This window comes from Podarcis melisellensis, assembly GCF_964234715.1.
Source record: "Podarcis melisellensis genome assembly, chromosome: 2".
In the NCBI taxonomy this organism is placed as follows: domain Eukaryota; kingdom Metazoa; phylum Chordata; class Lepidosauria; order Squamata; family Lacertidae; genus Podarcis; species Podarcis melisellensis.
In genome coordinates, this window is record NC_138529.1 from 99988489 (window position 1) to 100015519 (window position 27031).

Here is a 27031-nt window from a genome sequence, read left to right on the forward strand (position 1 = left end):
CAAGATATAAAACCACAAAATATATAATCAAAATACAAACAACAACCCAATAACACACACACACACACATCAAAAAACCCACATTTTAAAAGGGCATAGGATGCCAATCAAATCAACCAAAGGCCTGGTCAAAAAAGGAAAGTTTTGCCTGGCGCCTTAAGGTGTATAATGAAGGCGCCAGGTGAACTTCCCTGGGGAGAGCATTCCACAGATGGGGAGCCACTGCAGAGAAGGCCCGTTCTCATGTTGCCACCCTCTGGACTCCTCAAGAAGGAGGCACAGGAAGAAGGGCCTCAGAAGATGATCTCAGGGTCCGGGTAGGTTCATATGGAAAGAGGTGGCCCTTGAGGTATTTTGTGGTCCTGAGCCGTTTAAGGCTTTATAGGTCAAAACTAGCACTTTGAATTGGGCCCGGAAACTAAATGGTAGCCAGTGCAGTCGGACCAGGGTCAGTGTAATGTGATCGAACTGTCTTGCCCCGGTGAGCAACCTGGCCACTGAATTCTACACTAGCTGAAGTTTCTGAACTGTCTTCAGACTCAGCCCCACATATAACGCGTTGCAGTAATCTAACCTTGCGGTTACCAGAGCATAGGCAACAGTAATTAGGCTATCCTTGTTCAGATAGGGGCGTAGCTGGGCCACCAGCTGAAGCTGATGGAAGGCACTGAGGCCACCTGAGCCTCGAGCAACAGCAAAGGATCCAGGAGTATCCCCAAGCTACAAACCTGTTCCTTCAGAGGAAGCGTAACCCATCAAGAGCAGGCGATTCCCACCCATCTGGTCTAGGGAACCACCCACTAACAGTGTGTCAGTCTTATTTAGATTGAGTTTGTTTGTTGGCTCTCTTCCAGTCCATTACTGAGGCAAGACATGGGTCCAGCACTTCCACTGCCTCACCTGCAGATATAAAGGAGAAACAGAGCTGAGTGTCATCAACAAACTGCTGACAATGTATTCCAAACCTCTGGGAAACCCCACCCAGAGGTTTCATGTAGATGTTAAACAATGTAGGGGATAGGATTGAGCCCTGTGGAACCCCACGTTGAAGGTTCGAAGGGGCTGAAAAGCATTCCCCAAGCAACACCCTTTGGGAACAACCATCCAAGTAGGACTGGAACCACTGCAAAGCAGTGCCACCCACCCCTAGTTCAGACAGTTGCTCCAGAAGGATGACATGGTTGATTCTATCGAAAGCCGCTGAAAGATCAAGAAGAATTAACAGGGACCTGTTTCCCTTGTCTCTCTCTCTCAACAGAGGTTATAATACAGGCCGGCCAAAGCAGTTTCTGTGCCAAAACAGGGCCTAAACTCCCATTGAAATGGATCCAGAAAGTCAAGTTTCTTACAAAAGCGCCTGGATCTGGTCTGCGATCACTCACTCCACAACCTTGCTCAGGAAAGGGAGATTAGCAAGTGGCCTATAGTTAGTTAGGTTTTATCTTCTAAGTGGTTCAGTATGCTTAATTAGAATCTATCCTTCAGTGCCATGTACATTGAATTGGTCTAACACTTACTGCATTTTTATTTTTTAGTAATACTGCTAAGTTGTCCTATTTTGCTTCCCTGTTTGTGTTCTTTTGTATAGCTCAAAAGCATAATCTAAAGTTGGCTATTTTTCTCTTTCAGGTGAAGGCAGCTTCCAAATACGTGGATGTGCCCGTAAGCACACAAAAATTACAATAATTTTTGCAATAGTTCCTGCTATGTATTTTTAGAAGAAGAAAAAATGGAGTTGCTTTTTCTTCCCCTTTAAATCCTGTACTATAGACTCCTGTTTACAAAAGTTTCTGAGAGCTGATTTATCTTGAATGTTTCCTGTTAATTTTATCCTATAGACATGCTTTCATTTATGATTCTCTGCCCCTTGCATCATATGCTGTTTATCATCCACCAATATGTAAAACAGGGCCCAGAGTCTAAATGTGGCCTCCAAGGGATGTCACTACAGCCACGGAACTTTTCTGAATTTGGGCACAACCTGCCATTAGCATGAAAAGGGTAACGTCGCACTAACTCTGTAACAACAGCAGCGTTACACTAACTCTGTAATAACAGCAACGTTGGACCAAAGCTGCAGACTACCAACTGCAAATTCCCTCTTTAAAATGTTGGCTCAGACTACAACTATACCACTGTAAGTGGTAAATGTGGGAAGGCCCTAAGATGAGTAGTAAACTATCTTTGGCGATCACTCATAGCTGAATAAGATTGTCTTCCCTAAACACAGTTTTAACAATGAGTCCGTAGGTGACTGTGGAGGCCAATTCTGGATCCACACGTCCTTCCACAAGGACTTCCTGGGCAGGAGGAGGCAACAGTCCCAGGAAATGAAGGAAGATACTGTCGCACATTTGAGTGGCATTGTGGGAAGTGGTTCCTGAGAGCTACCAGCATCTTGAAACAATGGCTTTGAAGAACAGGCTGCAAAGATGGGGGTCTGTCGCAATTGTAGTACACAGGCAGTACAAGGTCTAAAATGAGACCTGGCCAGAAGAGGGGGCTTGTGAGGTTGAAGAAGGGAGAGAGAGCAATAGTTCAGTTTGCTAGGCCTAGCAAGAGGGAAATTACCGGTAAAGCCAAAACAGAGGTCAGGAATGTACATTAGGAAATTTAAAAACTCATCATTCTTCCATTCTTTCTTGTTGTCTTTCCCAGGTGGCAAGCAACGATATAAGCAATAAAAATGTAACACAGCTTCTTAAAATTAAAAAATACAAAATACAAAAAAATACAAAAATGCCAAAGGAGTAAAATAGAAAGCATTTCCAACCACAGCAATACAAAAATATAATGGCAACATGCCCAGCAAACAGCTTGGCTAAAAACCATAAAAACTCCAGAAGGACTTTTACAGAGGCCCAAACTAGCTTATTCAAAATCAGATAAACTGATGGGTCAGTTCTTACTAACATAATTTAAGTGTAACCCAGATAGGCAGAAATGTTGAATTGGTGCTGTGTATACCAAAACCAGCCTTGAACATTTCTGCAAAATAACCACATCATATCATTCTTATAAGTGCAAATAGTGCTGCTGCCTGCATCTCTCTATTCAGAGCTTGGATTATTATGAAGAGAACTCTTAAAGATCTCAGGCAAAGCACTCTGCTTGCCAGAAATTAACATTTAAATTAAGTTTAAGTGCAGTATATAAATGTTGGTGGGAGTCAAGGATTATGACTGATAAACAGGAGGCAATTGCAGACAGACTTTTTTAAAATGAGAATTTATAAACATGAATGACTACTTTTAACTTTACAAATATGGATCCATATGTAGAATTTGGAAGATAAAGATGTTTACATATTAGTACAGAGAAGCTATATGTGGTTTTGATCAGTAAACTGTTTTGCTTACTTCAGTATATATTTATGGAAGTTACAGGCAGAGTTTAGAATTTATTCCTTTTTCTTTTCACATTATGAAACATCATGGCCGTTGTTTTGAAACCTTCCCACCCAAGTAGTCTAATCCACCAAATACCTGGTTACATAATATGTAGGTGCCTGGGGAGAGTTTTCCACAAATGGGAAGCCACCGCAGAAAAGACCCCGTCTCATGCTGCCACCCTCCAGACTTCTCATGGCCCCTCTCCTGGAGGGAGCGCATGAAGAAGGGCGTCAGATTATGATTGCAGGGTATTAGGAAAATACCTGCCCCCCCATGGCTCAGGAACCTTGACATCAGGTTCCGACAACACCTATAGATTTGGTATCTGCTTTCAGCCATAGGGGATTGCCAATCTCTGGACCATTACAGCATCAGACGGTGTGATGGCAGGTGGGACATAAAATCACAGAATTGTAAAGTTGGATGGGGTCCCAAGGGTCATCCAGTCCAACCCTCTGCAATGCCGGAGTCTCACCTAAAGAACCTCTGTATAAAACCTCCAGCCGGGCAGAGCAGGTAGGCATGTGGGAATGTTGGAGAAAGCAGCTGAGCATGGCAAGCTGGAATGAAAAGGGGATGTCTGAGCAGCTAAATGGAATACCCTCCCCAACTCCCTTCCTTGCAGAGGAAACCAAGAAGGGGGAAATAATGTAGGAAGAGACTCTATGGAGGCACCTTCCTTCTCGCCATCCCGGTCTCAGCACTTAGTGGGATCCTGAAGAGTGGGACATTACAGTATGTTCTACAAGGGGACTATTGCAATCTGATTTTCACAATGAAGTGGGTGCCTTCACTCCCTTTGTTCCCCTAACCCATCCAATATCTCAATTGACTGGCAAATTCTTTCAGTGGTGGGGAAACTCCCCAAACCTGTGCAGTCAGGAGAGCTTTGAGATTTTATCTCTAGGTAAAAGCTTAGCTCTCTTAGCATCAACCAGATAACAATTGCTGCATCTAATTCTGGAAAGATGATTGTTTAGTACTGGAGAATTACAGCACTTTTTATTGCATCCTAAAGCTGGCACAATCCGCTTGCAGGAAATTGCTTGAAAAAAATATAACCGCCACGTTTACATTGTCCTCATTGTTTTTTAAATTAATACCTTGTCATTGTTTCAGTAGGTGTTAAAAATGTTACTGGCAGCTCTGGGGCCAACCATTGGCCCTTTGCTTGATAATTGTATTTCTATTTTAATATATATATCTATAAACTACCTTCCTACTGCTTCTCAAACTGTCCTAATTTTCACCCTGGAAATTACAGAGAAGTGTTAACTAACTTCAATTTACAGGGGCTGACAATCACATCTCATACAGAAAATGATACTTTGTGATCTGCGGTAAATCACAGTAATACAAGTAATGACACCCATTACGAAGAAACTTCCAATGTGCCACAGACATTTAAGATTTGTGTGGCAGCTTTCATAATGACTCTTGTTTCAGCAGTTTAATGGGTTCCCTCTGAGATAAGTTTGATTCCAACATATGAAGGAGTGTGAACTTACTTAGTGATGATTTTCTCCCAAATTATCTCCACGGCTTGCATCTTGTGAGGGAAACACACACTGTGCCATGAGCGTCACAGATACCGCAAGCTTTAGAAGTTCTGGTTTTGGGGAGAGAGACTCCTCAGACAGGTCTGAGACTGAACAGAGGAGTCCTGTGCACGTTTACTTAGAAGTAAGTGCCACTGTGTCCCAGCAGACCCGGGATTGCAGCCTTAGTAGCTATTTAGCATTTAGGGCCCAATCCAGCAAAGGTTTCAACAAGGGAAAGTCTGCTAAACTTCCACTACAATCAATACACTGCCGAAGTATTTGTGCCCTTACCAGATGTATAGAAATAAAAGATAAGACTGCAAACTCTTTTTTATAATGTGTGGTTCTGATGGCGTTTTTAAAATATATATATACATGTACCTATTTCAAATGCCTTGGGGAAAGAGACTAAGTGCTGGGTGTTAGCCTTCTAACATTGTATAATAGGAGATTTGCGTACAGAGGACTCAAGGGGTGGGGTGGGGGGGGTGAACCCAGCAGGAGTTGTTGCTTTGCTAAAAAGGTCAATAGTACCAAACATTGCAAGAGAGGACTTCCTGGCACCAAGAGCGTCAAGGGAAAGTCTATATCCATCTAAGCGGCTTCCCTCCAGGCGAAAGAGAAAGAGAGATAGTCTGTGCATGCGGTGATCTTTCTACGCTGTGCAAGCTGCACTTAGTGTTGCTTCAGCTGCCTACCAAGCAAGAGTCTGACACCCAAATATGTCACAGATACTCTGGTAGGAAAAGGAACCTCCGCCACGGTGTCAGGGAGAATAGAGTGCACGGCGGCAAGGGACAGGCGGACGGGAAGGATCCTTACAAATGAATAAATAAGCTTTTCTTGGGAAGATGCCATTTTCATGCTGGGTGTTTTGTGTTTTTTTTCCCCCCCCCCCGCCCTCCTTCTCTCTCCTCTCCTCCCTGCCCCACTCCTTTCCTCTGTACAGAAACCAGGGATGGATGTCGCTGACGCCTACGTGACCTTCGTGCGCCATTCTCAGGACATCCTGCGTGATAAGGTCAATGAGGAGATGTATATAGAAAGGTTATTTGATGTAAGTAAATGCCTTCTCCGCCTTGGGGGAATCCAAGGAGGAGAAACTGCAAAATGTGGCAAAATGAGACAGGAGGATAAGTCACATTTTGAGATTAAATGATTACTTTTAGATTTTTTTTTTTATTTTAAGTTTCCTTTTCCTTCTGATTGAAATTCTCTCAGCTCTCTGTCTGCTCTAATGTTCTACTCGGATCCACTTTGTCCCAGTTTCTCTCTCTCTCTCTTTCTCTCTCTAGATTTCTTAGATAAAAGCATCTTATATCAACATGTATCATCTCGTATCCGAAATGTGTTAGGCTGCAATCCTATGCTCCCTTACCAGGGAGTGAGCACAGAGGGGTTTACTTCTGAGTAGATATGTATAGGATTTGCACTGCAAGTCATTATTATCATCAAAAGTCCTGTTTTTAAAAGGTGGGGGGAGGTGAAGAAGTCAGATAGGGTGCATGTGCAATTTGACTTGGAGATAGAATTGTTAATGAAAGACCATTTTTTAATTAAATGGTGGGAGGGAATGACCTTTCCCTCCAGGAAATCTAAGCATGATTTAAACATTTAAAGAAAAAACGATAAGTCCGATTTTTGCATTATAGAATACAATTGTAATGCTTTAAAACCAGAACTTGGGACCCTCTAGGAAATACTGGGTGGAACTTTTTAAATCTGAAAACCTAGGTTTAAAACCTTGGAAGAGGACGGTGGCTGTGGTGCCCGATAGCTCCCAAGTGTCAACTAAGATTTTATTTTGAATAGCATAGAGTGCATGTTCACAGACTTCTCTGCCTTTCTGTTGCTTCTGCTGTGCGACACATTTTCTGCCCTAGCAATTGTGCAGTCTAGCATTGACGCTTGCAGCAGGTGCTTGACATTACTGTTTCAGTCACTTGTTTGGTTGGATCTCTGTTTATGTTGTTTTTGTGGCTGTAAAGCAGCTTCCTTTTTCTCCCTTTGCAACCTCTCAGCGCACTCTCTCTCTCTCTCTCTCGCTCACTCGCTCTCATTTGTTTTGTGCTGTTTCTCTCCCCCACCCACCCAGTATTCTGGCATTTGGATGTGAATGCCTTCAGACCTACCAGCGCTTTATTGACGTGCTCCCTTGCTTGCATTGGGCAGGAAAAGCCTTTTCTCTCCCATCGTCACTGCCGCACCACCCCATACAAGTTCCTCTCCTGCTTGATACCCATCTTCCCCCCCCCACTCCACCCCATTTTTCTTTTCCCACCGAAGCCTCTTCCCTACTGCATAATTCTCTCCTTTCACCGCCACCCTTCTCCCCCCCCCCATATTCTCCAAGATTAAAATGGAACTTATCTCTCATGTCAAATGTTTTATCACATTATATCAAGTGGCATGAATTGGAGTCAAATAATCTTCCTGTGTACATCTTCTAGCATGACCCATATCCACTGAGAATGCCTCATTCATGCATAAAGCACTCCAGAGACTCCTTTCCTCTTAAGAGAATTTCAAGCATTTAAAAAAAAAAAAATGTCAAATACAAATCACCTATCCACTTGGCAATGACAAAGAGGCAGTCATTTTCATTCTGTTACAGATCTGCTAGCGCTCTGCCTGCCTATTGCTGAAATTCTTCCATTAGCAGTACATTTCCCCGGGACTGTTCTTTTCAGTGCCAACCTTTCCTTTGAGCAGTTTCCAGTTTTGTGCAGATCCCAGCAGACGGATAGTTGATCGGAATTGAATTTCAGTTCAATCGAAACCATGGTCTATATAAGGTCACATCTCTCTGCTTAAGCTAGATTTTAAAAGGTTTAGGCCTCTGTCTTTGCAGAGGAGCCAACGCACAGCAAGAATCCGTTTGGCTTAAACATTGCATCGGCTTCCCCCCAGGAAGCACACCGCTATAAGCAAGATGAACTCCATTACAAGGCCACAGATAAACACTGTGTTCAAAACTGGGTTAAATTTGCAACATGCTCCCAATTTGGAACACAGCTCCAAAGAATATAAACTTAAGTTCCAGTGTAAGCACTAAAAACCATGCCTAGGGCACTCATTTTCTACTGCTTTCCACTGTCGCCCAACAGTTTGCATACTCAAGCCATTATTTTCTTTTCAATCTGGAAAAATTCAGATTAAAAACATTCTTTTTAATCTGGAAACATTCTGCAAAAGAGGAGGGGACCCTGCACCTTAAAGAGTCATGTTGAAGAGAGATGCCGCTTCCATAGCTATTCTGAAATTCCCTATTAAAAGTGCAGGAGCCCCCCACACATACACACTTTTAACCAGGCTGCTCTATTAACATCCTGCAGTTGTGACAAGGTGGCCGTGTGTGGCTTCCTCTTGGTGCACTTTGAGCCTTCGTGAGCATTTCTGAGCTGTTAAAGATACAGAAGCCTACTCTTCCTTTTATCTTGTCACCCTAGAGCAAGACCGGTGGGGAAGCTGTAGACCTGGACCACAGCTCTCGTTCAGCCCTGACTATTGGCCATACTTCCTGGGGCTGTTGGGAGTTGGAGTCAAACAACATCTAGAGAGCCGTAGGTTCCTCACCCCTTCTGTAAAACATGGATGGAGATCCTGTTGTCCTCCAGTTGTTGTTGTTGTTGCTGTTGGGATACAACTCCCATCAACCCTGACTCATTCGTCATGGTGCCAGGGGCTGATGGGAGTTGGGAGTCTCAACAACATCCCTGCTCTAAAATAGGTAACCCTCCCCAGTGGGCGCATTGACTTGGGCTTTCCAAGGTCTTACATTGCCTGCTTTGTTTTAGGGTGACCTAATGCAAAAGAGGATAGGGGACTCAGGTGGCACTGTGGGTTAAACCACAGAGCCTAGGACTTGCCGATCAGAAGGTCGAAGGTTCGAATCCCCGCAACGGGGTGAGTGCCCGTTGCTCGGTCCCTGCTCCTGCCAACCTAGCAGTTCGAAAGCATGTCAAAGTGCAAGTATATAAATAGGTACCGCTCCAGCGGGAAGGTAAACGGCGTTTCCGTGCGCTGCTCTGGTTCGCCAGAAGCAGGTTTGTCATGCTGGCCACATGACCCAGAAGCTGTACCCCGGATCCCTCGGCCAAAAAAGCGAGATAAGCGCCGCAACCCCAGAGTCAGCCACGACTGGACCTAATGGTCAGGGGTCCCTTTACCTTTAATGCAAAAGAGGATAGGGCTCTTTCTACACAACTAGCAAAAGAGGAAAAATTAAGAGGAGCAGCTATACCTGCTGAAATTCCCTCTTCTACCCATGTATTAAAAGTGCAGGAGCTCTGTCTCCTTTTTCACAAAGCTGCCTACTTTCAGTGAATCTCAACAACAATGAAATACATCTTAGGCTTCAATCCTGTTGACATTTCCCTGAGAGTAAGCCCCACTGAACATACCAGGGCTTACTTTCTGATTAAACATGCATAGAATTGGGGTGTTAATAAAATCACCCTCTTTGTTTTGTTTTATTTCTGAAGGTGGTGTTCACATTGGATTCCTCCTTGCCTTTGTCACATATTCTCCACTTTTTATTAAAAAAAATTAAGTTATTAATATTATTGGCAACACATTTTCAAAAGGCTAATTTTGCTGTTTCTTTTGTTCCCGAGGCCATTCATTTTACACTACTTTAGTGTTCATTACCTCCCCAGTTCCTCTTCCCCATGTGAGCCGTGATAGCAGAATTATTCTCCCTGGTGGATATTGGGGTATGCAGGAGATTATCTGAATATTACTGTGTGGTCTACATTTTAATCGCCTTTATTCTGTAAATTAGTCGGGTTTACTGTGGAATAAAGTCATCATTGTCATTTTAAAAATCTTCTCTTCAGGTCACTGGGGAAAGAAACAGATTGGCTAGTAAGTTAGTCTGACAATCAGCAGCTAACAAGGCTATTTTCTCCTCCAGGAGTTATTTACTGAAATTTCACATGACTTCTTTGTCCCATCGTACTAAAAGGGTGGCCAGAGGGCCAGTAGTTATGAGAAAGAAACACAATAGTGTTATTGTGCATTTGTGTTTTCTTGGCTAGAGGTGTGTGGTTTATCTGTATGTCCATTCTAAAACTCTGATTTGAGGTTTTATGGCCAGTTTACATCTCTTGGGTTTTTGAGAGGTGATTTTAGCATCTCTTGTAATCTAGAAACAGTAGCATTGTGTTACCTGTCCCAGGTGGAGTTCTGTGGTGTTGTTTAAATGATAAGAGAGTCGTGATTGTGTATGGCTAGGGTTTGCTTGGGAATTTGGGGTGCAGGGTAACGTTCCCATGGGTCTGTAGCCAGGAGTGCTTTTTATCTGCTCATGCTGATGCTCCAGCCGTGACTGCTTTGGGGCCGTGACAGCCTGCTGACCACAGTGGCCCCATGCATTGGCAACCTCAGGACTTGATTACTGTAATCTCAGGACTTGATTTCATGTGGGGCTGCCCTTGTATCTGGTCCAGAAGCTGCAACTGCTACAGAATGCAGCTACTAGACTGCTCACAGGAACAGATTACTGGCAACATGATAATCCGCTGCTGAGAGAGCTGTTCTCGTTGCCGATTTACTACCAACCCAAGTTTATGAATCCACAAAGCCCTGAACAACTTGGGCCCAAAATACCTTAGGGAGCATCCGATCCCTTACTGTATGCTCCACCTTGAGCACTGAGGTCATGGATAGGCAAACTAAGGCCTGGCGGCCGGATCTGGCCCAATCACCTTCCCAATCCCCAGAACAACATACAGTGGGGGAGAGGGGGATTGTTCCGTCTCGCATGCTGCCCAGGTATATGTAAGTTAACAACAAGAAGTACTGCAAGTACGTAGAAAATGCAGGGCTGTAGGCGTAATTCCTACATTGTGTGAAGCAACCCTGAATTACAGTACTGGGGCAGAAGGTAAGGGGAGCTCTGGCAGGTTCCTTTCAAAGGAGAGAACCCAAATGCAACACAAACAGTGACAACATGGCTGCATGGGAGCTTCCTTCCCAAGGCAAATAGCAGGCACATGGGCCCCTGTCTGGACCCAGACCATAGCAGGGGCAGGGTTAAGGCCCCCCTTCCTCTCCTCCCCCTTGCACTTCATGCCATGATCTCCCTCTAGATTCTGTCCCCCATGACTGCTGTATAGTAAAGCCCAACACAAACAGGCAAAGACCAACCATGTGATTAGTGTCGCATCTAGCTTGGCCCTGTGCCACCCTTGGCTTCAAGAGACTTCAAAGTCCATCGCCAATAGATCTCACAATGAGAACCATCGTTTTGGATATTGTGAAGAATGCATTCTTATAGACTTCTCCTCTGTAGCAGCAGAGTATCAAAAAATGAGATGAGAACCCAGGTGCCTATGTGGATATTGATGCCGAATCCACAAAAGGCGCAGATGGCATTTTCCCTCCTCTCAGATGATTAATCCAATATCTTGCCCCTTGCCCAAAAAAAATACTTTAAAAAACAACAACAACATGCTTTTGATATGAGAAATCAAATCATCCAGCGAAGCTCCCAAGATTGCAAAGATCTAAACAAAAATTAATTTATTTTCCCCCTCCCCTCCTTGTACTTCTTGAAGACACGAGCCTGCCAGACCAGAAGATAAGGATTAAAACAGATGTGCTTAGCAGCTAGTTCATCTGCTTAAGTCTAGCAGTCTCTGAGATCAGTGATTAAAAAGCCATCTCGAACTTTGATGAAATCCACAGCCCTGGTAATATGCAGGCCCTGATAGCTTTCTTTTGCAGAGCCCCTGTCTGTCTAAACCGGACATAGGAAGCATTTGACTGGAGATGATATGTGGATTATATGGGTCAATTATACACTTAATCTGCCTTCTCTGCAGAGATTAAATGTTCATAGATTGACTCTGTGTATTTGGCTTGCCCTTGGCAGTTACCGGATCAGGAAGGTTGCCCTTACTGAAAAGTCTGGTAAGAACTTAATCATGCAGTGATAGGGCCCGATGATACTGGGATGCTAACTGCTCTATGCTTTTTCAGGAGACTTGACTTACCATTTCACTGTCACTTTACAATCAGCTGTACAGTATGTTAAGGTTACCAGACGTCCCCGTTTCCCGTTACAAACCAGTCCCCATACAAAATCCATTGAAGTTGAAAAGGGTCCCCAAATTCATTGAAAAAAATCTGGTAACCTTACAGTATGTGCCTGGATGTTTTCCTAGATGTATATATTTTTTTTTCTCCACTGTTGATGGAACCACTTAGAAAACACCTCTCCATACAGTGGATCTAAAAATGAGACTTCAGAACAAAAGGAAAATGTATTAACAAGCAGAAAGGAGAATGGCTTGGTCAATAGCATAACCCTCAACTGTCCCAATTAAATCGAGATATCCCATTTTTAGATGCCATACTCTCATGTGGGTCATGTAACTCACCCAGGAGCATGGCCCAGAAGACGTGTGTCCTGGTTTTTGGCTATGACAGGTTGGACTTACCTGACACAATTCATCCTGAGTTTGAACGGCTCCACCATGCACACAAGTTACTATGATATGGGTAGTTTGTGCAGAGATGTTCCCACTGTTTTGGAAGGAGGGGGAGTTTGCACAAATTGGGCCTCTCTATTGAGGCCCTGTTGGAAGTTCCAGCCTTAAGGGAGGCCCAGGGAGCCTTCTCAGCACTCCAGATGTGGAAAGCATTCCCCCTCCCCATGAGGTTACTGCCTTATAACCAGTCAAGACCACTGGTCCATCTAGCTCAATATTGTCAGCGTCTGCAATGACTGGCAACTGCTGTTCAGGGTTTAGATGGGAACATTTTCAGCCCTAACTGGAAATGCCAGGGATTGAACCTATGATCTTCTGCATGGAGCTCATGTGTCTCTACCACTGAGCCACAGCCCTAGTACCAATGTTGTTCAGCTTTCGGAACCAGTTAAAGACCTGTGTTTCCTGGCAGGCATTTTAATGTAGAGGCATGCCTAGATCTCAGGTAACTGATGGTCTTGTTGATATTGCATCTTGTTTTAATATTTGTTGTTTTTATGTATTTGTTGTTGGGATTTCAGTGCAAAGGGCAGGATGTAAGGGTTTTTTGTGGAAATAAATAAATGTTAGATTATGTGTGCTATGAGGAAGGGGGCACACAAAAACCTAATCTTGCAGTGCAGGAAAGGAATCACGAGCTGGGTAAGCATATGATCTGATCCACTAGATTCAAAGAATATGGAATCAGGGCTCTGAGATCAGGTCTAAATGTTACATCTACCCAGTGCTTTTTTTCTGGGGGGTACTCAAGGGTACAGAGAACCAGCAGTTTTTATTTTCAAATGTTAAAAGTGTGGCGCCTGCTGTAACAACTTCATGGTGAGTACCAGCACTTTTTTTCTATTATTTCTATTGCATGTACCGTGTTGTTAGGTGCTGTTGCTGTAAGCAAAGAGCAACACTGCTGCATGTGTTTTTGCTCTCGAGGAGTCTTGTGTGATATGTGATATTTCCTGTCTGCCCCTCGTAATTGACTGCTCTTTTTCACTGTATTTGTTGGAACATATTTCATTAGGCATACTTATTATTGAAATGGAAGTTCAGTCTTTTGTTTCTGGAGTCTTTGCTCTTAAACTAATATGGCCAGCCCTGGTCAGGCAGGTTAATGCCAGTACTTTGACAGAGAAGCATAGAGAAAAAGGGGGCTAGATTGTCTCCACAAGATTGGCCTCCCGGCTGCCACACAAACACACAAATTAATTCCTCCCAAGCTGCATCCCATGTGAACCTAATAATAAAGTTTCACAGCACCATGTGATTAGGATAGTGTAGCAAACTATCAGAGGATTCTTAAGGTGAGAAGTGTGATACTTTCAGCACGTCACCCAATTTTGCCTTCGAGCAGAAGCGTCTCGTTACAACTCCAAACATCTCAAGGTGAGTGTAATGTTCGGAAACCTGTGTGAGATAGGCGTGGGGAAAGGGAGACGGAAGGAAGCCAAGAGTCCCTTTTGTTATTACGAATGACTGCCATGTTGCAGATCCACATCCATTGACGACAGAGATTCTTCTCATCAGTTTTAGTATGTCTCCATAATGTTGAGTCTGACAAAGCAACAACATGCCCTCTCCACAAACAAATCAGAATGAATGCTCATTAAATAGCCAGTGTTTTCTAATTTCCCTACAAACAAATCAGGATGGAAACTCAATAGGTTGGCTGGAAGCAACCTGAGCTGCTCAAAATATGCATGCTCATTTCAAGGATTTGGGCATTACTTAAGGCCTCTTGATATCCTGACTTTATTAATATGTATTGTCGTGACAGTGCAGAAAATAGGGTGCAGTTCCAAGTATGTAAGGCATGTGGGCCCAGGTTTGCAGCGCTACTACGGCATATCAGCAGCGCAGAGCCACACCAAGATATCTGATAGGGCGGCTACATGTCCTACTTTAGAGAGAGCAGTCTTCTACTTTGAAGAGCTGTCAGAGGACTGCTGTCTCTGTCAAGGTGTCCTCTCATTGAAGCACAAACTGGTTTAAAGATAACAATAAAAAGGGAGAGCAGAGACCTTGAAGTTGGTGACACCAGCCAGGAGACTGAACAGGCTCACCTGTCTCCTTCTCACAGCCCTCCCCCACTAGGGTGAGACGTAACACTTTTCTACTTAATGTTCAATATAATAATTATTTCCAAATTTGTATCTATAAATATAAAATATCAAATGCAAATTTTATGCAAATCGTTGTCCTCTTTTTTGAGCCATCTTATTGGAGCCAGAAAAGATCAGGTAGCTCTCTGTTTGAAGAAGTGCCTGGTCTAAACCTGGTTAAACGACAAGGGAGATCAGGGGCTTTGCAATTGCCCATCACCTGGCCACAGCCTCTCCCACTATGGTGAGATGTGCTGTATTTCTATTGAAATTATTGTAACTGTTTCTAAATTTTCAAAGTGGCATGTGCAGATTTTATGTCCTCTTTTGATTATGTGTAAATGACCACCCTAGGTGGAGGGTCAGGGGTGGGGATTTCATTAATATGAGCACTGTATAAATCATTATTCCCCAGCACCCCAGATCTTTTGGACTGCTACTTCCACCATCCCTGCCCATCAGGCATTGGAGGTCTATTTCTCTGATGTAGATTTTTATGGGAGGTGAAAGGGAGAACAGTTGTTTTGGGGGCTTCAAGAACATGCTCCCGTCACACCAACATGCTAGCCCTGAGGCATTTCTCAGCTTATCCTTAACTGCACATCCACTACCGAGAAAAGGACAAGAGAAAGGTTTAAGGGGGTTGATTAATCGTGGAAATGTTTTCTTGACAAATGCAGAAGAGTTGCACTTGTGTAAGAAATTGCTATCTATAGTATGTCAGAAGGTTTATTCCCTTGTGAAGTATTTAATTTAAGAAGGGCTTAGTCTAATTTATTTTAGATAGACTCTTAACAAAATAAGTCCTAGATTTGTCACTTGGCTTTGCATGCTTGTAGGAGTTTATGCTCCCAAAGATCTTTATCGAAGCAGCTTTTCGTGTTCCAGCAGACATTTGGTGAAGACAGTTAATTGGTTTTCTTTTCCAGGGGAGACTGTTCCACTAATCACTTCTACACTGGTGCAGACCCACGTATGTTAATGGGGCTGCATCAGTGTAAACAGTCGCCGAATTGCTGCTTGAGAAATCAGACCAATTATTCTGTTACTTGAAACTCTCACTGACATGTTTAGTGTCATATTTTCTGTGTCTGAAAATGTGGTTATATTTTTAATGGCAGATTGAAGGCATCAGACAATCCTGGGTTGGTTTGTGCTTTTTTTGGAGGAGTAGGGAGATTGCTGCTGGAATTAAATACTATATTGTCAAGTAGCCCAGCAGAAGACTGCTGTTTCTTTTCTCCTGAAAAGTTGTCACGTTAATGTTTATGAGCTATAATACAAAATGATTAGCCACCTTGGGTTATATCCAGTGAGTGAAGCAGAAGTACTTCTGCTAATGAAAGGCTCGGGCCCCCAAAAGCTACACCTGAGGGTTAGGGAGATATTCCACAACATAGAATAGAGGAGGTATGAGGATCCGCAAAAATTGGATGCCCCACCTTCCCTGAGCAGAGGTTCTCCCACTTCCTAATGCCACTCAATAGTACTGAGCACCTCAAACAAGGAACCTGATGCATACTTTTCTTACAGCTCTACCAGAATCAAACCTTGTTCAAGCTGTAGGATGGAACCAACATTATACAGTCAGCCTGTGGCTAATCAGCTGGCATGTTTAACATGTATTTGGTTCCCTGTATCTCTATTGTGGTTGCATTTTATTTTCCTGCAAACAGCTCTTACCAGAACTTGCTGGTGGGCAGACAACCCAGGAGGTGTATTGCACTCATGATGTCCTGCTTTGTGGGCTTCCAAGAATCGTATGACTGGCCACAGTGGAAAACAGGATGCTGGACTAGAGTGGCCTGACCTAGCAGGGCTTTTCTTAATGATCTATTATTACCAGTTGATAAGCAAGTGTGGTGGGGAGAGCCTTTGCCTTCATGCCCTGTGTGTGAGCTCCTAGAAGTGTTAACTACTCTTGCAAACAATGCTTGACTAGATGGGCCTTCAGTCTGGTGATTCAGCAGAGCTCCCCTTCCTTTGTATAGGGTGTTTTTGAATGTTCCATGTATCCTGCCTGCACCCCTACACCAGAAGGTATTGCCCATGTTATTATATCCACATTATCAATGGGAAACTGAGTGGCTTGTGTAAGGCTACCCTGCTTAGTGAGTTTATGGCGAAGATGAAATTTTAATTGTGAAATTCTCAATATGTAGTTCAGTTTCTCAGGCACGATGTTTTTCCAGAGTAGCTATAATTATTTATTGAATTTATATCCTATCCTTCACCCCCAAGGAACCCAGGACAGCAAACAGATACACAATTTAAAAACAAAACCATTCTAAAAGCAGTTGCACTTAAAAACATTCCTCCGATCAATGAGTTTGGGGTCGGCAGGGGCAGTATTCTTCAGCCATGAAACGTCCATGTAAACAAGAAGGTTTTCAAATTCCTTCTGAAGGTTAATCATGGTGGAAACAGGCGCACCTCACTAGGGAGGATATTCCACAACCAGGGAACCACCACTGAAAATACTCAGTGCCAATTTGGCAGCCCCCGGCGGTGACACCACCAACAAGGCTTCACCTGCCAATTGTAGAGTCCAAGATGCTTGGTACTGAGGAAATAAGAGCTTGCCAGCTGTTACTATCCTACCAGCTGCTCAGGGCATTAATAAAGGAAGAAAGTGTACAGAGCAACCCCTTCTCTAGCTGAACAGATATTCTGATGGCAGCTATGCTTATGGAACATCTCTGGCAGATGGGACATTACACGTAACTGCTCACCCCACATCCTGAACAAAGTGTGGCACTGACAATTCCAAGAAAGGAATGTGCTGATAGTGTTCCAAGAGGAATACCTTTCCTTCTTAAATATAATCTGCCAGTTTAAGTGTTGTCTGCATCAGTCTTCCCCAACCTGGTGCCCTCCAGTTTTGGACTGCATGCCTAACTGTTGCGTGTGCAGTTTATAGTAAAAGCAAATATTTTGGAGAGAGAGAGAGGCGATGCAGAAAACCTGAAAAACATTTGCAAACATCTTAACTCTCAGAAGGGCTGCAGAATTTTCCTGCGGCACTGTATAACCAAAAGGAAGAAAATTGACTGTAAAAATAAAAAGGTCACTAATCCTACTTTAGATTAAATGGGGGAGGGAGATGTTGAGGAGAAAGGGAGTCTACCCAAAAAAAACCATGCGGGGTGGGGAGAAGAAAATGCTGCACCATTCAAACTCTTCTTTAAAAGAAAATGTTTTTCTTTTTAATTGAACTGTGGCATGGTTTGGTAGAGAGGATATAATATCTCTTAGGGACTGACAAAACCTCAGCTGACTTTAACTGAAGGTATCCAAGCAAAACAGGATTGGGCCTGAAATTTGGAAGTGACAATCAATACAGTAAATCCCCTCTTATGCAGACCTATCTAATCCAAATCCTTCCTTATTCTGGACATGCCTTATGTCACACATCTAATGGGAACAAATATTTTGTCCCCTCTTCTTCGCCTGCCCCTTCCTCCCTAACACAGACAGAAAACATGTCAAGGAGATAAACAACTATACAACTTTTAGAAGACATCTGAAGGCAGCTCTATATAGGGAAGTTTTTATTGTTTGGTGTCTCACAGTGTTTCTATATTTTGTTGGAAGTCACCCAGAATGGCTGGGGCAACTTGTTGTTGTTGTTATAGCAGAGTGCATATCTTTCCTTTTCACTCTCTTCACTGTCTCTGGCATTTTCAGCCCATTCCTAAACAATGGTCACCTCCAGCAAATACCATATCTTTCAATCTCCCGTGTGCAATAAATGTATTGCCAGGGCTGGAGACCTGGAAGCAAGCAGGTGTTACTGAGCAGCAGGGAAGCACAGTTGGAAAGCAGACAGGCTCATGGGGGGAAGCAGGCAGATGGATGGGCAGGGACAGGTGATTGTAGAACAGCTCAAGCACTCTCTGAGTAACCTGATCCTCATACTGCGGAATCAGGCCAGAGTTAGAAGTTGTGCTGCACCAAAGGTAGCCCCGGCGGTGCCTTGTGACACCTGACTTGTGCTGCTATGGTAGTTGCAGTGCATCTCTGTAGCCATCCAGACTTGCAGGTGCCGAATGCCAACTTAGGAACAAGCCAGCAGGCCCTTTTTCCTGCTGCCATAGCTCCCAGGTAAAGACTTCTGGTGGCTTATTTCGGCCCTCTGCTGGCTTGATGGAAGCTGCTGCAAAGCAGACGACTGCATGTCCCAGCGCATGTTGGGCTCTACTGCCCTTCTTTGGTGAATACATAAATTATCATCCACATTAAAATGTACTTGATGTTGTACACAGGCTTAAGTGCAACAATCAAGTGCTTGCTTTCAGTCATCATGACTCCTGGATCCAGCCCATGCAGAGGGTGGGGCAGCCGAGTACACTTATCCTGGCCCTCTGAGAGCTAAGCTGGCTGGGCAGACCTTGCTAAGAATCTGTTGAACCTATGCTGTCATGCCAAGAATATTCTGGGCCCCCAGCCACCCGGGGCCTCACAAGTTCTGCATGGGCCTGCCTGGACCAACATCATTATTTTAAGAGAGTGCAATGCTGTTGTTTTATGCCTCTAGGAATTATTCAGCACAACACTTGGCGGGTTGAGAGTTACTATGGATGACAAGTGTCATTGTTTTGTTCTAGGCCAGCCTTTGCTAACCTGGTGTCCTCCAGTTTGAGGCTACAACTCCCACCAGCCCCAGCCAGCCCCTGTAATCCAAAACATACAGCGGTCATCAGTTTGGCAAAGCCTGTGGCATGCAAAAAGTAGTGTCTTGCTGGTGGACCAGCATATTCCAGTTGCCATTCTGTTTTGCTATAACTAATATGCAAGTATATGGCCACCAGAATTGATGGTAAAGGAAGTGGGAGTCATGAGTTGTCAGGACTAAGCACCAGCAAATGGCCTGCAAACACAGTACGTCTGTGATAGGCTCCAGGGCATCCATACTTTTGCTGCTGTTGTAAGCTAAAGAGGCGAGATAGTTCCACAATAAGGGCACTGATGCAAAGGAAGCAGAATTCCCTCCAGTATTAGAGGCAGTGTGATTCCGAGTGCAAGTTCTTTAGAGTTTAGCTGCATACAAAACAAGGCTACTGCCAGCTTGCCCTAGCCAGTGGGCTAAGGAGACACTTCCCAGCATCAGACTGAGGTGGTGCTTGGCAGTGTTTAGTCCTCTACCTCAGCAACAAAGGCTTGGCCCAGTTCCCTACAGAGTTCTCACCCTTCTTTCTCTTTTTCTGTGGACTGCCCAGTCACACACCACTGGCAAGCAAACCACTGGTGCATATTAGATTAACAGTCATAGGTCACTTATTTCCTCTTGATCTGTAGCCCTTTTCTTTTCTACCACCCAATATCCTTTTAAATCTTGCCCCCACCCTGCATTTATGATATCAGCCTACAAAAATGCTCAGAAATAGCCAGGAGATCCATTTGCAACCCCATGTATGGCACTGGAAGGAACAGCGAGGACATTATTCAGCCATTCACTGAACATCCAGTTCACAGTGAATACCTAGCCTGCCCTTAAAACACTCACTTTACAATGCGAAAGCTACACAAGAGGACTCAATTAAGGTTACTGAGTCCAGTTTGTGACGTCTTTTGATTCCGCTTCTAGTGTTAAAGCATAAATACCAGTACAATTAAAGTATTGTATGACTGTCGTTATTCTATTGCAATGTGCAAAATAACATTACATCCCAATTACGCTGGTGCTGGATTGCAATCCATTGACTAGGAAAGGGCATGGCCCTTCACAAAATTGCTATGTAGGTAGTCTGTTTAGTTAAGGACCTTTATAGGAGAACTGAGTGTAAAATATCAACATTCTTTTTTTAGAGAGAGAGAACAAACAAGAGAATACAGTATTCAAAAAGAGGCCTTTACAAAAAAAAAGCAGAGCTATACATTTCCTTTGAGACCCTCTACAATTCACTGTTTCAGGTGTCTGTTTTAAAAAGACCTAAATAATACACAGTTTATGCAGGGTTACAAAAACCAGATTATATCCCACAGACTTGGTAGCTAGTGCTACATAGCTGTTATTTCATTCCAAGCATTCACAATGGTCCACCAGTCTCTCACACTTCCTCCCAGAAAACCTGTAATGATCATACCTTTCCATCCAAGCAGCAAATTTTCACTGTGTCATAAGGTCAGGGCATAAATTTCCCAGATCCATTGTATTCGGGGTAGGGGGCGTGTTCCTCTGGAGTCACAGTATTTGTTCAATGGCAAAGATGACCAACCTCTCTATTCTCTGTGCAGTGCCATAGGTCTGGGGACCAGGAGTGTGTCTTCTTGCACAAAGAACTCTTGCCATGAAAGTGGGGACCATTACATAGGAACACAGAACACTGCTTTATTCTGTTGATCTATCTAGCCCAACAGCTCACCCTACACACAAGGGGCATCCCCAGTGGTCCTAGTTAGAGCTGCCAGGGATTGAACCTGCGGCTTTCTGCATGGGGAACCTTTGGCTCTCCAGATGTTAATAGATTCTAACCTCCGTTAGCTGCAGGTGGCATGGACATTGGTAAGCGATTATAGGACTTGTAGTCCGACAAAATCCAGATGGCCACAGGTTCTGTATCCCTGCTGCTGCAAGCAATTGAGGTTGTTGTTGTTTAGTCATGTCCGACTCTTTGTGACCCCATGGACCAGAGCACACCAGGCACTTCTGTCTTCCGCTGCCTCCCACAGTTTGGTCAAACTCATGCTGGTAGCTTCGAGAACACTGTCCAACCATCTCGTCCTCTGTCGTCCCCTTCTCTTCCATCTTTCCCAACATCAGGGTCTTTTCCAGGGAGTCTTCTCTTCTCATGAGGTGGCCAATGTATTGGAGTCTCAGCTTCACAATCTGTCCTTCTAATGAGCACTCAGGGCTGATTTCCTTAAGAATGGAGAGGTTTGATCTTCTTGCAGTCCATGGGACTCTCAAGAGTCTCCTCCAGCACCATAATTCAAAAGCATCAATTCTTCGGCGATCAGTCTTCTTTATGGTCCAGCTCTCACTTCCATACACTGCTATGGGGAAAACCATAGCTTTAACTATACGGACCTTTGTTGGCAAGGTGAGGTCTCTGCTTTTTAGAATGCTGTCTAGGTTTGTCATCATATGACCATATCTTGATTAAAATTCAGATATGGTGATGATGAGTAGCTACATTTAGATGTCACCTTTCTCCCAAGGTGAAAGCTAAAAGCTCACGGTTTCACGCCTTCCAAATTTATATCTTCATAACAACAGCCCTGTGAAATAAATTGGGCTGAGAGGCCCAAGGTGATCTTCATGGCTGAGGCAGGATCTGATCTCTGGATCTCTCCACTGCTTGTCCAGCGCCTCAAGCACTGCACCACAGTGACCTCATAGTCAGAGGTCACATGCAGGCTGTCAATGTGCAAGCCTTGTTCTGTGGAGTTCTTTGGCACCAGAGGTGTTCTGCAAATGAGATTTGTTTGCTCTAATGCTCTGGATAAAGGAATGTTGCATTAAAGTAGAGAATATACAGAAATTCTTTAAGAAAATCTTGCATCCCACTCATGCCTTTCATTACTGGAATCTCTATCAGATAACATTCTTTGTCCTTAATTTTAAACTGTTTTGTCCCTCGGTACCGATTATTCTGAAGGGACACGGATGGCGCTGTGGGTTAAACCACAGAGCCTAGGACTTGCCGATCAGAAGGTCAGCGGTTCGAATGCCCGCAATGGGGTGAGCTCCCGTTGCTCTGTCCCTGCTCCTGCCAACCTAGCTGTTCGAAAGCATGTCAAAGTGCAAGTAGATAAATAGGTACCGCTCCGGCGGGAAGGTAAACGGCGTTTCCGTGCGCTGCTCTGGTTCGCCAGAAGCGGCTTAGTCATGCTGGCCACATGACCCGGAAGCTGTACAACGGCTCCCTCAGCCAATAAAGCGAGATGAGCACCACAACCCCAGAGTCGGCCACAACTGGACCTAATGGTCAGGGGTCCCTTTACCTTTACCTTACCAATTATTCTAGTTTATAGCTGTGACAAGTGTTGGCTTGAGACCATTCTAGTGGCCACCAGATTAACAATGGGTGCATGGGGGTCAACTGATTTAAGCACTCATATTCAGTACAGAGCAGCATTGAAAGCAGCAAAAGCCAAAAACTAGGATTGCAGGAGGCTGAGAACCACGGTACTGAATTCTCACTTCTTCATAATGCAGCTGACCACCTCCTCTTATGTAAGCAGAGATCTTACTTTTCAAATGGTGCTCTCATTCACATATCAAGCTCCGTGCAGCTTCACCTCTGAATACCATTTGCTGGGATCCAAAAGTGAGAGCAGCGTTCCAGGCGTCTCTTGGCCACTGTGAGAACAGGGCGATGGGCATATTCTTAAATGTACCAACAAACGTGTCTTGTTTCATGATCTGTACATGCATTGGGAAGCTGTGGTTCGCCACAACTTCACTTGCTGTGTACATGCAGTCAAGTAAATTTGTATATGAGTTTTCCTTCATGAAAATGATACCCATAAAGAGGAAGCTATTTGTCACGAAGCATCATTTACACAGGGAGTAACTGTATTCATTCACTGGTGCGATTGATTGATTGATTGATTGATTGATTGATTGATAGCTGCTGGTGGGCCAACCGCTAGAGGGAGCATTGCACATATTAGCAAGTGTCTTGCAACAGCACAAGGGAAATCCCTTTCATTTTGCTAGGAAAGTGTGAAATGTTTTCAATGTAAAAACATTTTTGATAAAAGAGGTTGTTTTTTAAAAAAAAAATGCAAAAACAACCCAGTAAATCTTTTGCTGCAAAGAGAAGTAAAAATATATTAAGAGTATCAATAAAGACTACAACAAAGGGGAAATAAGGACCTTTATAAGTGTGCAATAGAAAGGAATGGAGATCAAACACATACACACATACCGGTACACCAAAGGAAAATCGTTTTAGACTCAGGTTTAAGATAGTGACTTTCCAAGATCAGCCACTTATAAGCAGAGGTGGAATTTGAATATGCATCTCCTAAATCTGTTTCCATTCTATTTTGCTTCTATTCATAGTTTGCAGAGAGGTTATAGGATGTTGTGTCAAGCGAGTGTTACCCTAGGCCTTCCAGTACATTTTTTTGTCACTCTCTTTATCATAAAAAATAATAATCTGATTTTTGGTGGGGAAAGAGGTTTGCTGTACAAGAGCACAAAATCAGGTTTCATTTGCACTACCCAAATTTGCTGGTGTGCAATTGATCCTGCTTGAAGATAACAACAGTCTGAGAGCGCCCTAAGTCAACATGCATGGTCCAGTGGACCACATTTCGTCTCGTACTTGATATTAAACAAATGGACAGTGGTTCAGAGATGGGTGTTTATAGCCACCTGCTCCTCCACCTTTTTAACACTTTTCTTGGAAGAAGTCCACTGCTGGCTTTCACATTATATTTTAAAACCAAGGGCATTTAAAACTCATTTATACACATCGTAAGAGTCAGTCTGTTGTTGTGGTTAGTGTAGCACTATCAGAGTTCAAGGGCATAGTCAAGCCAGGCAAAAGTGCTCAGAGAGGATGCAGAGCAACAGCCAGTGAAGTGTGTGGCCTGGAGGGAGTTTCTAGAAAATGACAGGAGGGTCCCATTTGGCCCCATGCCTGAGGTCCCCCCCCCCAATCCTTGCTAGAGCACCACAAGCTACAACCAAACTAGAAGCAATGGCTCAGCCACATCTGTTTAGGCCAGTGTTCTTCAACCTTGGCTTCCTAGAAGCAGTTGGACTACAACTCCCATCATCCCCAGCCAGCTTAGCCAATGGCTACAGGTGATGGGAGTTGTAGTCCAGAATCATCTGGGAGCCTAAGGTTGAAAAATGCTGGTTTAGGCATCCAACTTAGGCATCCAATTTGCCATCGAAAAGAAAGAATGGGGCAAATATCTGTTTCTGTCCTTCTCCCCATGAAAAGGACCACATAGGGAAGAGATTTTGCTTTTTAATATTAGGGAGTCTGGATTAAATAATAACACCATTCTCCCTTTGCCTTATTCCATTGCCTCAAATCATTTCCACCCAGCCCACCTCTGATATTGGAACAGATCATGACTGGTAGAAACTTGCTTGAAACAACCACATGTACTGAGAAGTACATTGGGGCAAAAGAGGAGAGGGAGGCGTAGTAATTTTTGAAGCGCAGGGCAAGCTCGTCGTGACATCTGTGCCCCCCAAGAGAGTCCAAAAAAGCAGGCAGCTGGGTGGTTTCATTATTGTTGTTAGTAATAGTAATAACACACACATGTACATACACATGCACACACTGAAAGAGTAGCATTAGGATCAGCATAGCTGTCTGCAATCCTATGCATATTTTCTTGTGAGTAAGCTTCCTTAACCTCAGTGGTACTTAACTTCAGACTGTGCAGGTTCAACTTGTAAGACGTAATGAGTTTTAACAAAAAATCTTCAGCCGGCTGAAATGCAACCTTTACCTCTTGGTTTGTTGGGCGTGCTCATTAGGGGGTTTGGAGCATGGTGCCATCAGTACACTGGTGACACGCAGCTGTGTTTCTCCATAATATCTGAATCGGGATGACCATGCGAGCCCTGGACTGGTGCCTGAATGTAGTGGCAGACTGGATGAGGGACCGATAAACTAAGAGAGAGGCTTTGTGGGTAGGTGGTTCCCATGTCCAGAAGACAGGCCAATCATCCAGTGCTCAGGTGACGATTTTTACTTAGTCAAGGTAAGCATTTTCTCACCTCTGTAATTATTTGTGGTTTTGGATACACCATTTAGGCGCATTGCCGACCAGAAGTGTGACGTTGTGTTTAGAATGTTGGATTTGAGCATAGGAGACCTGGGGTCAAATCCCCACTCAGCTATGAAGTTCGCTGGATGACCTTGGGCTGGTCACCTTCTCCCAGCATAGTCTGCCTTCACAGTGCTGCTGTGAGGATAAAATGAGATGAGAAGCTGGGAGAACCATCTATGCCACCTTGAGCACCATAGAGGAAAGGCGGGATGATAATAATAATAGTACGCCCTTTCCCAGTTGCGTTCTAATAAGAACCTAAAAAGAGCCCACTGGATCAGGCCAGTGGCTCAGTTAGTCCAGCATCCTGTTTGCACAAGTGCACCCTCACCTGTGTTTTCCAGCAACTGGTTTCAGCAGCATTGCTGCCTCTGACCGTCGAGGCAAAGCACAACCATCATGGCTAGTATCCACTGTCAGCCTGCATGAATGATCCATACTTGAGTAATCTCAGCGGGCAACCCATATGAAGCCTTATCTGGGCATGCCTGGGTCTTGCTGGACTGAGATACACCTAAAAATTGTAGAAATCTGGAAGAAGGTACAGGGTTATAAAGACTAGGACTAGCCACTGAGAAACAGTTTCTATCCAAATGCGATTTTGGTTTTAAACGCAGTGTAAGGTAGTCTCTGTGGGAGTATATTGTATTTAATTATGGGGTATCAGAGTTTTTAGGGGGCTAACCAGGCTGGGATAGCAGGCTTGTTGGGTTTTGAATGTCTGATGCAGATTTTTTTCAATTTCGTTGTTCTGTATGGGACAATGACAATAAAGATTATCGTATCGTATCCAAAAAAAAATCATTGAGCTAGAAAGGATTCCCCCAAGGCCAACCTCTCACTGATGCAGGAAATCTATTGCTGCTGCAGATCAGACACGCAGCCATTCACTCTCTGCTCAAAGCGGGGGGGGGGGAGCAATTTTACTGAAGGTTTTTAACATAAAATCCAAGCAGAGTTCACAGCTGCCTGAGGCAGTCTGGCTGGTCCACCATCAAGCAGTTTGTACTGTCCAGAGGTTCTTCCTAATGCTTAGTCAAAATCCCATTTCTTGTCATTTGAATTCGTTGGTTTGTGTTTTGCCCTTTGGAGCAAACAGAGAATAAATTTGCTCTGTCATCAAATGCTGGGAGATGGCAATTATATCGCTTCTTTATCATCTCTTCTCCAGGCAAAAAATAAATTCTTTTAAACTTTTCAGAGTCTGGATAAAATACGCCCACACATAGAATGGCCTTGTACTGTACAATAATCCAAGTAATCTCTAAATGGCAATACAGCAGTTCTGATTTTATTCCTGCTAAAGACAATTAAGGACACTTTTCTGCTATTTGCCTATCTCAGTCCACAACCTTTTGTTGCAGAGGGAGGAAAAGTTGTGTTTTGCTTTTGGGGTTTTTTTTAAGAGGTTTGGTTGTGCTTCTAGAATCTAAACTGATGCCAAAGAATGCTTATGAAATAAATTAGTACTTATTACTTAAGAAATAAAATATTAGTGGTTATTACTGGTTAAAACAGCTTGAGCTGTGGTATATACAGGTCAATTAAAATTAAAAAGCATTATTAAAATAGGAGAAGAGAGTATAATTTCTTGTGAGATATTAAACATGCATTTCCCATTAACAGCCATGGGAGCCTGAAGCCATAAATCCATGAATCCAGCCCTGGAAACCTATACCCAAGGCGTACGGCCTGTTAACACCCACGGGACTTCATTCAGCGCATAACTTTCATTAACAGTGATGGGAATTCCATGCAGT

At 43.8% G+C, this 27031-nt stretch overlaps 1 protein-coding gene across 12 annotated transcripts in view; it reads left to right on the forward strand.

The window, feature by feature from the left end:
• CADPS (calcium dependent secretion activator) overlaps positions 1–27031 on the forward strand; it is a 337182-nt gene that overhangs the window by 288010 nt on the left and 22141 nt on the right. For all 12 annotated transcript variants that reach the window (XM_081901352.1, XM_081901356.1, XM_081901361.1 and 9 more), the window contains 2 exons: positions 1630–1662; positions 5883–5990. In XM_081901352.1, the coding sequence (XP_081757478.1) occupies positions 1630–1662; positions 5883–5990 (141 nt within the window). The remainder of the gene's footprint in view (positions 1–1629; positions 1663–5882; positions 5991–27031) is intronic.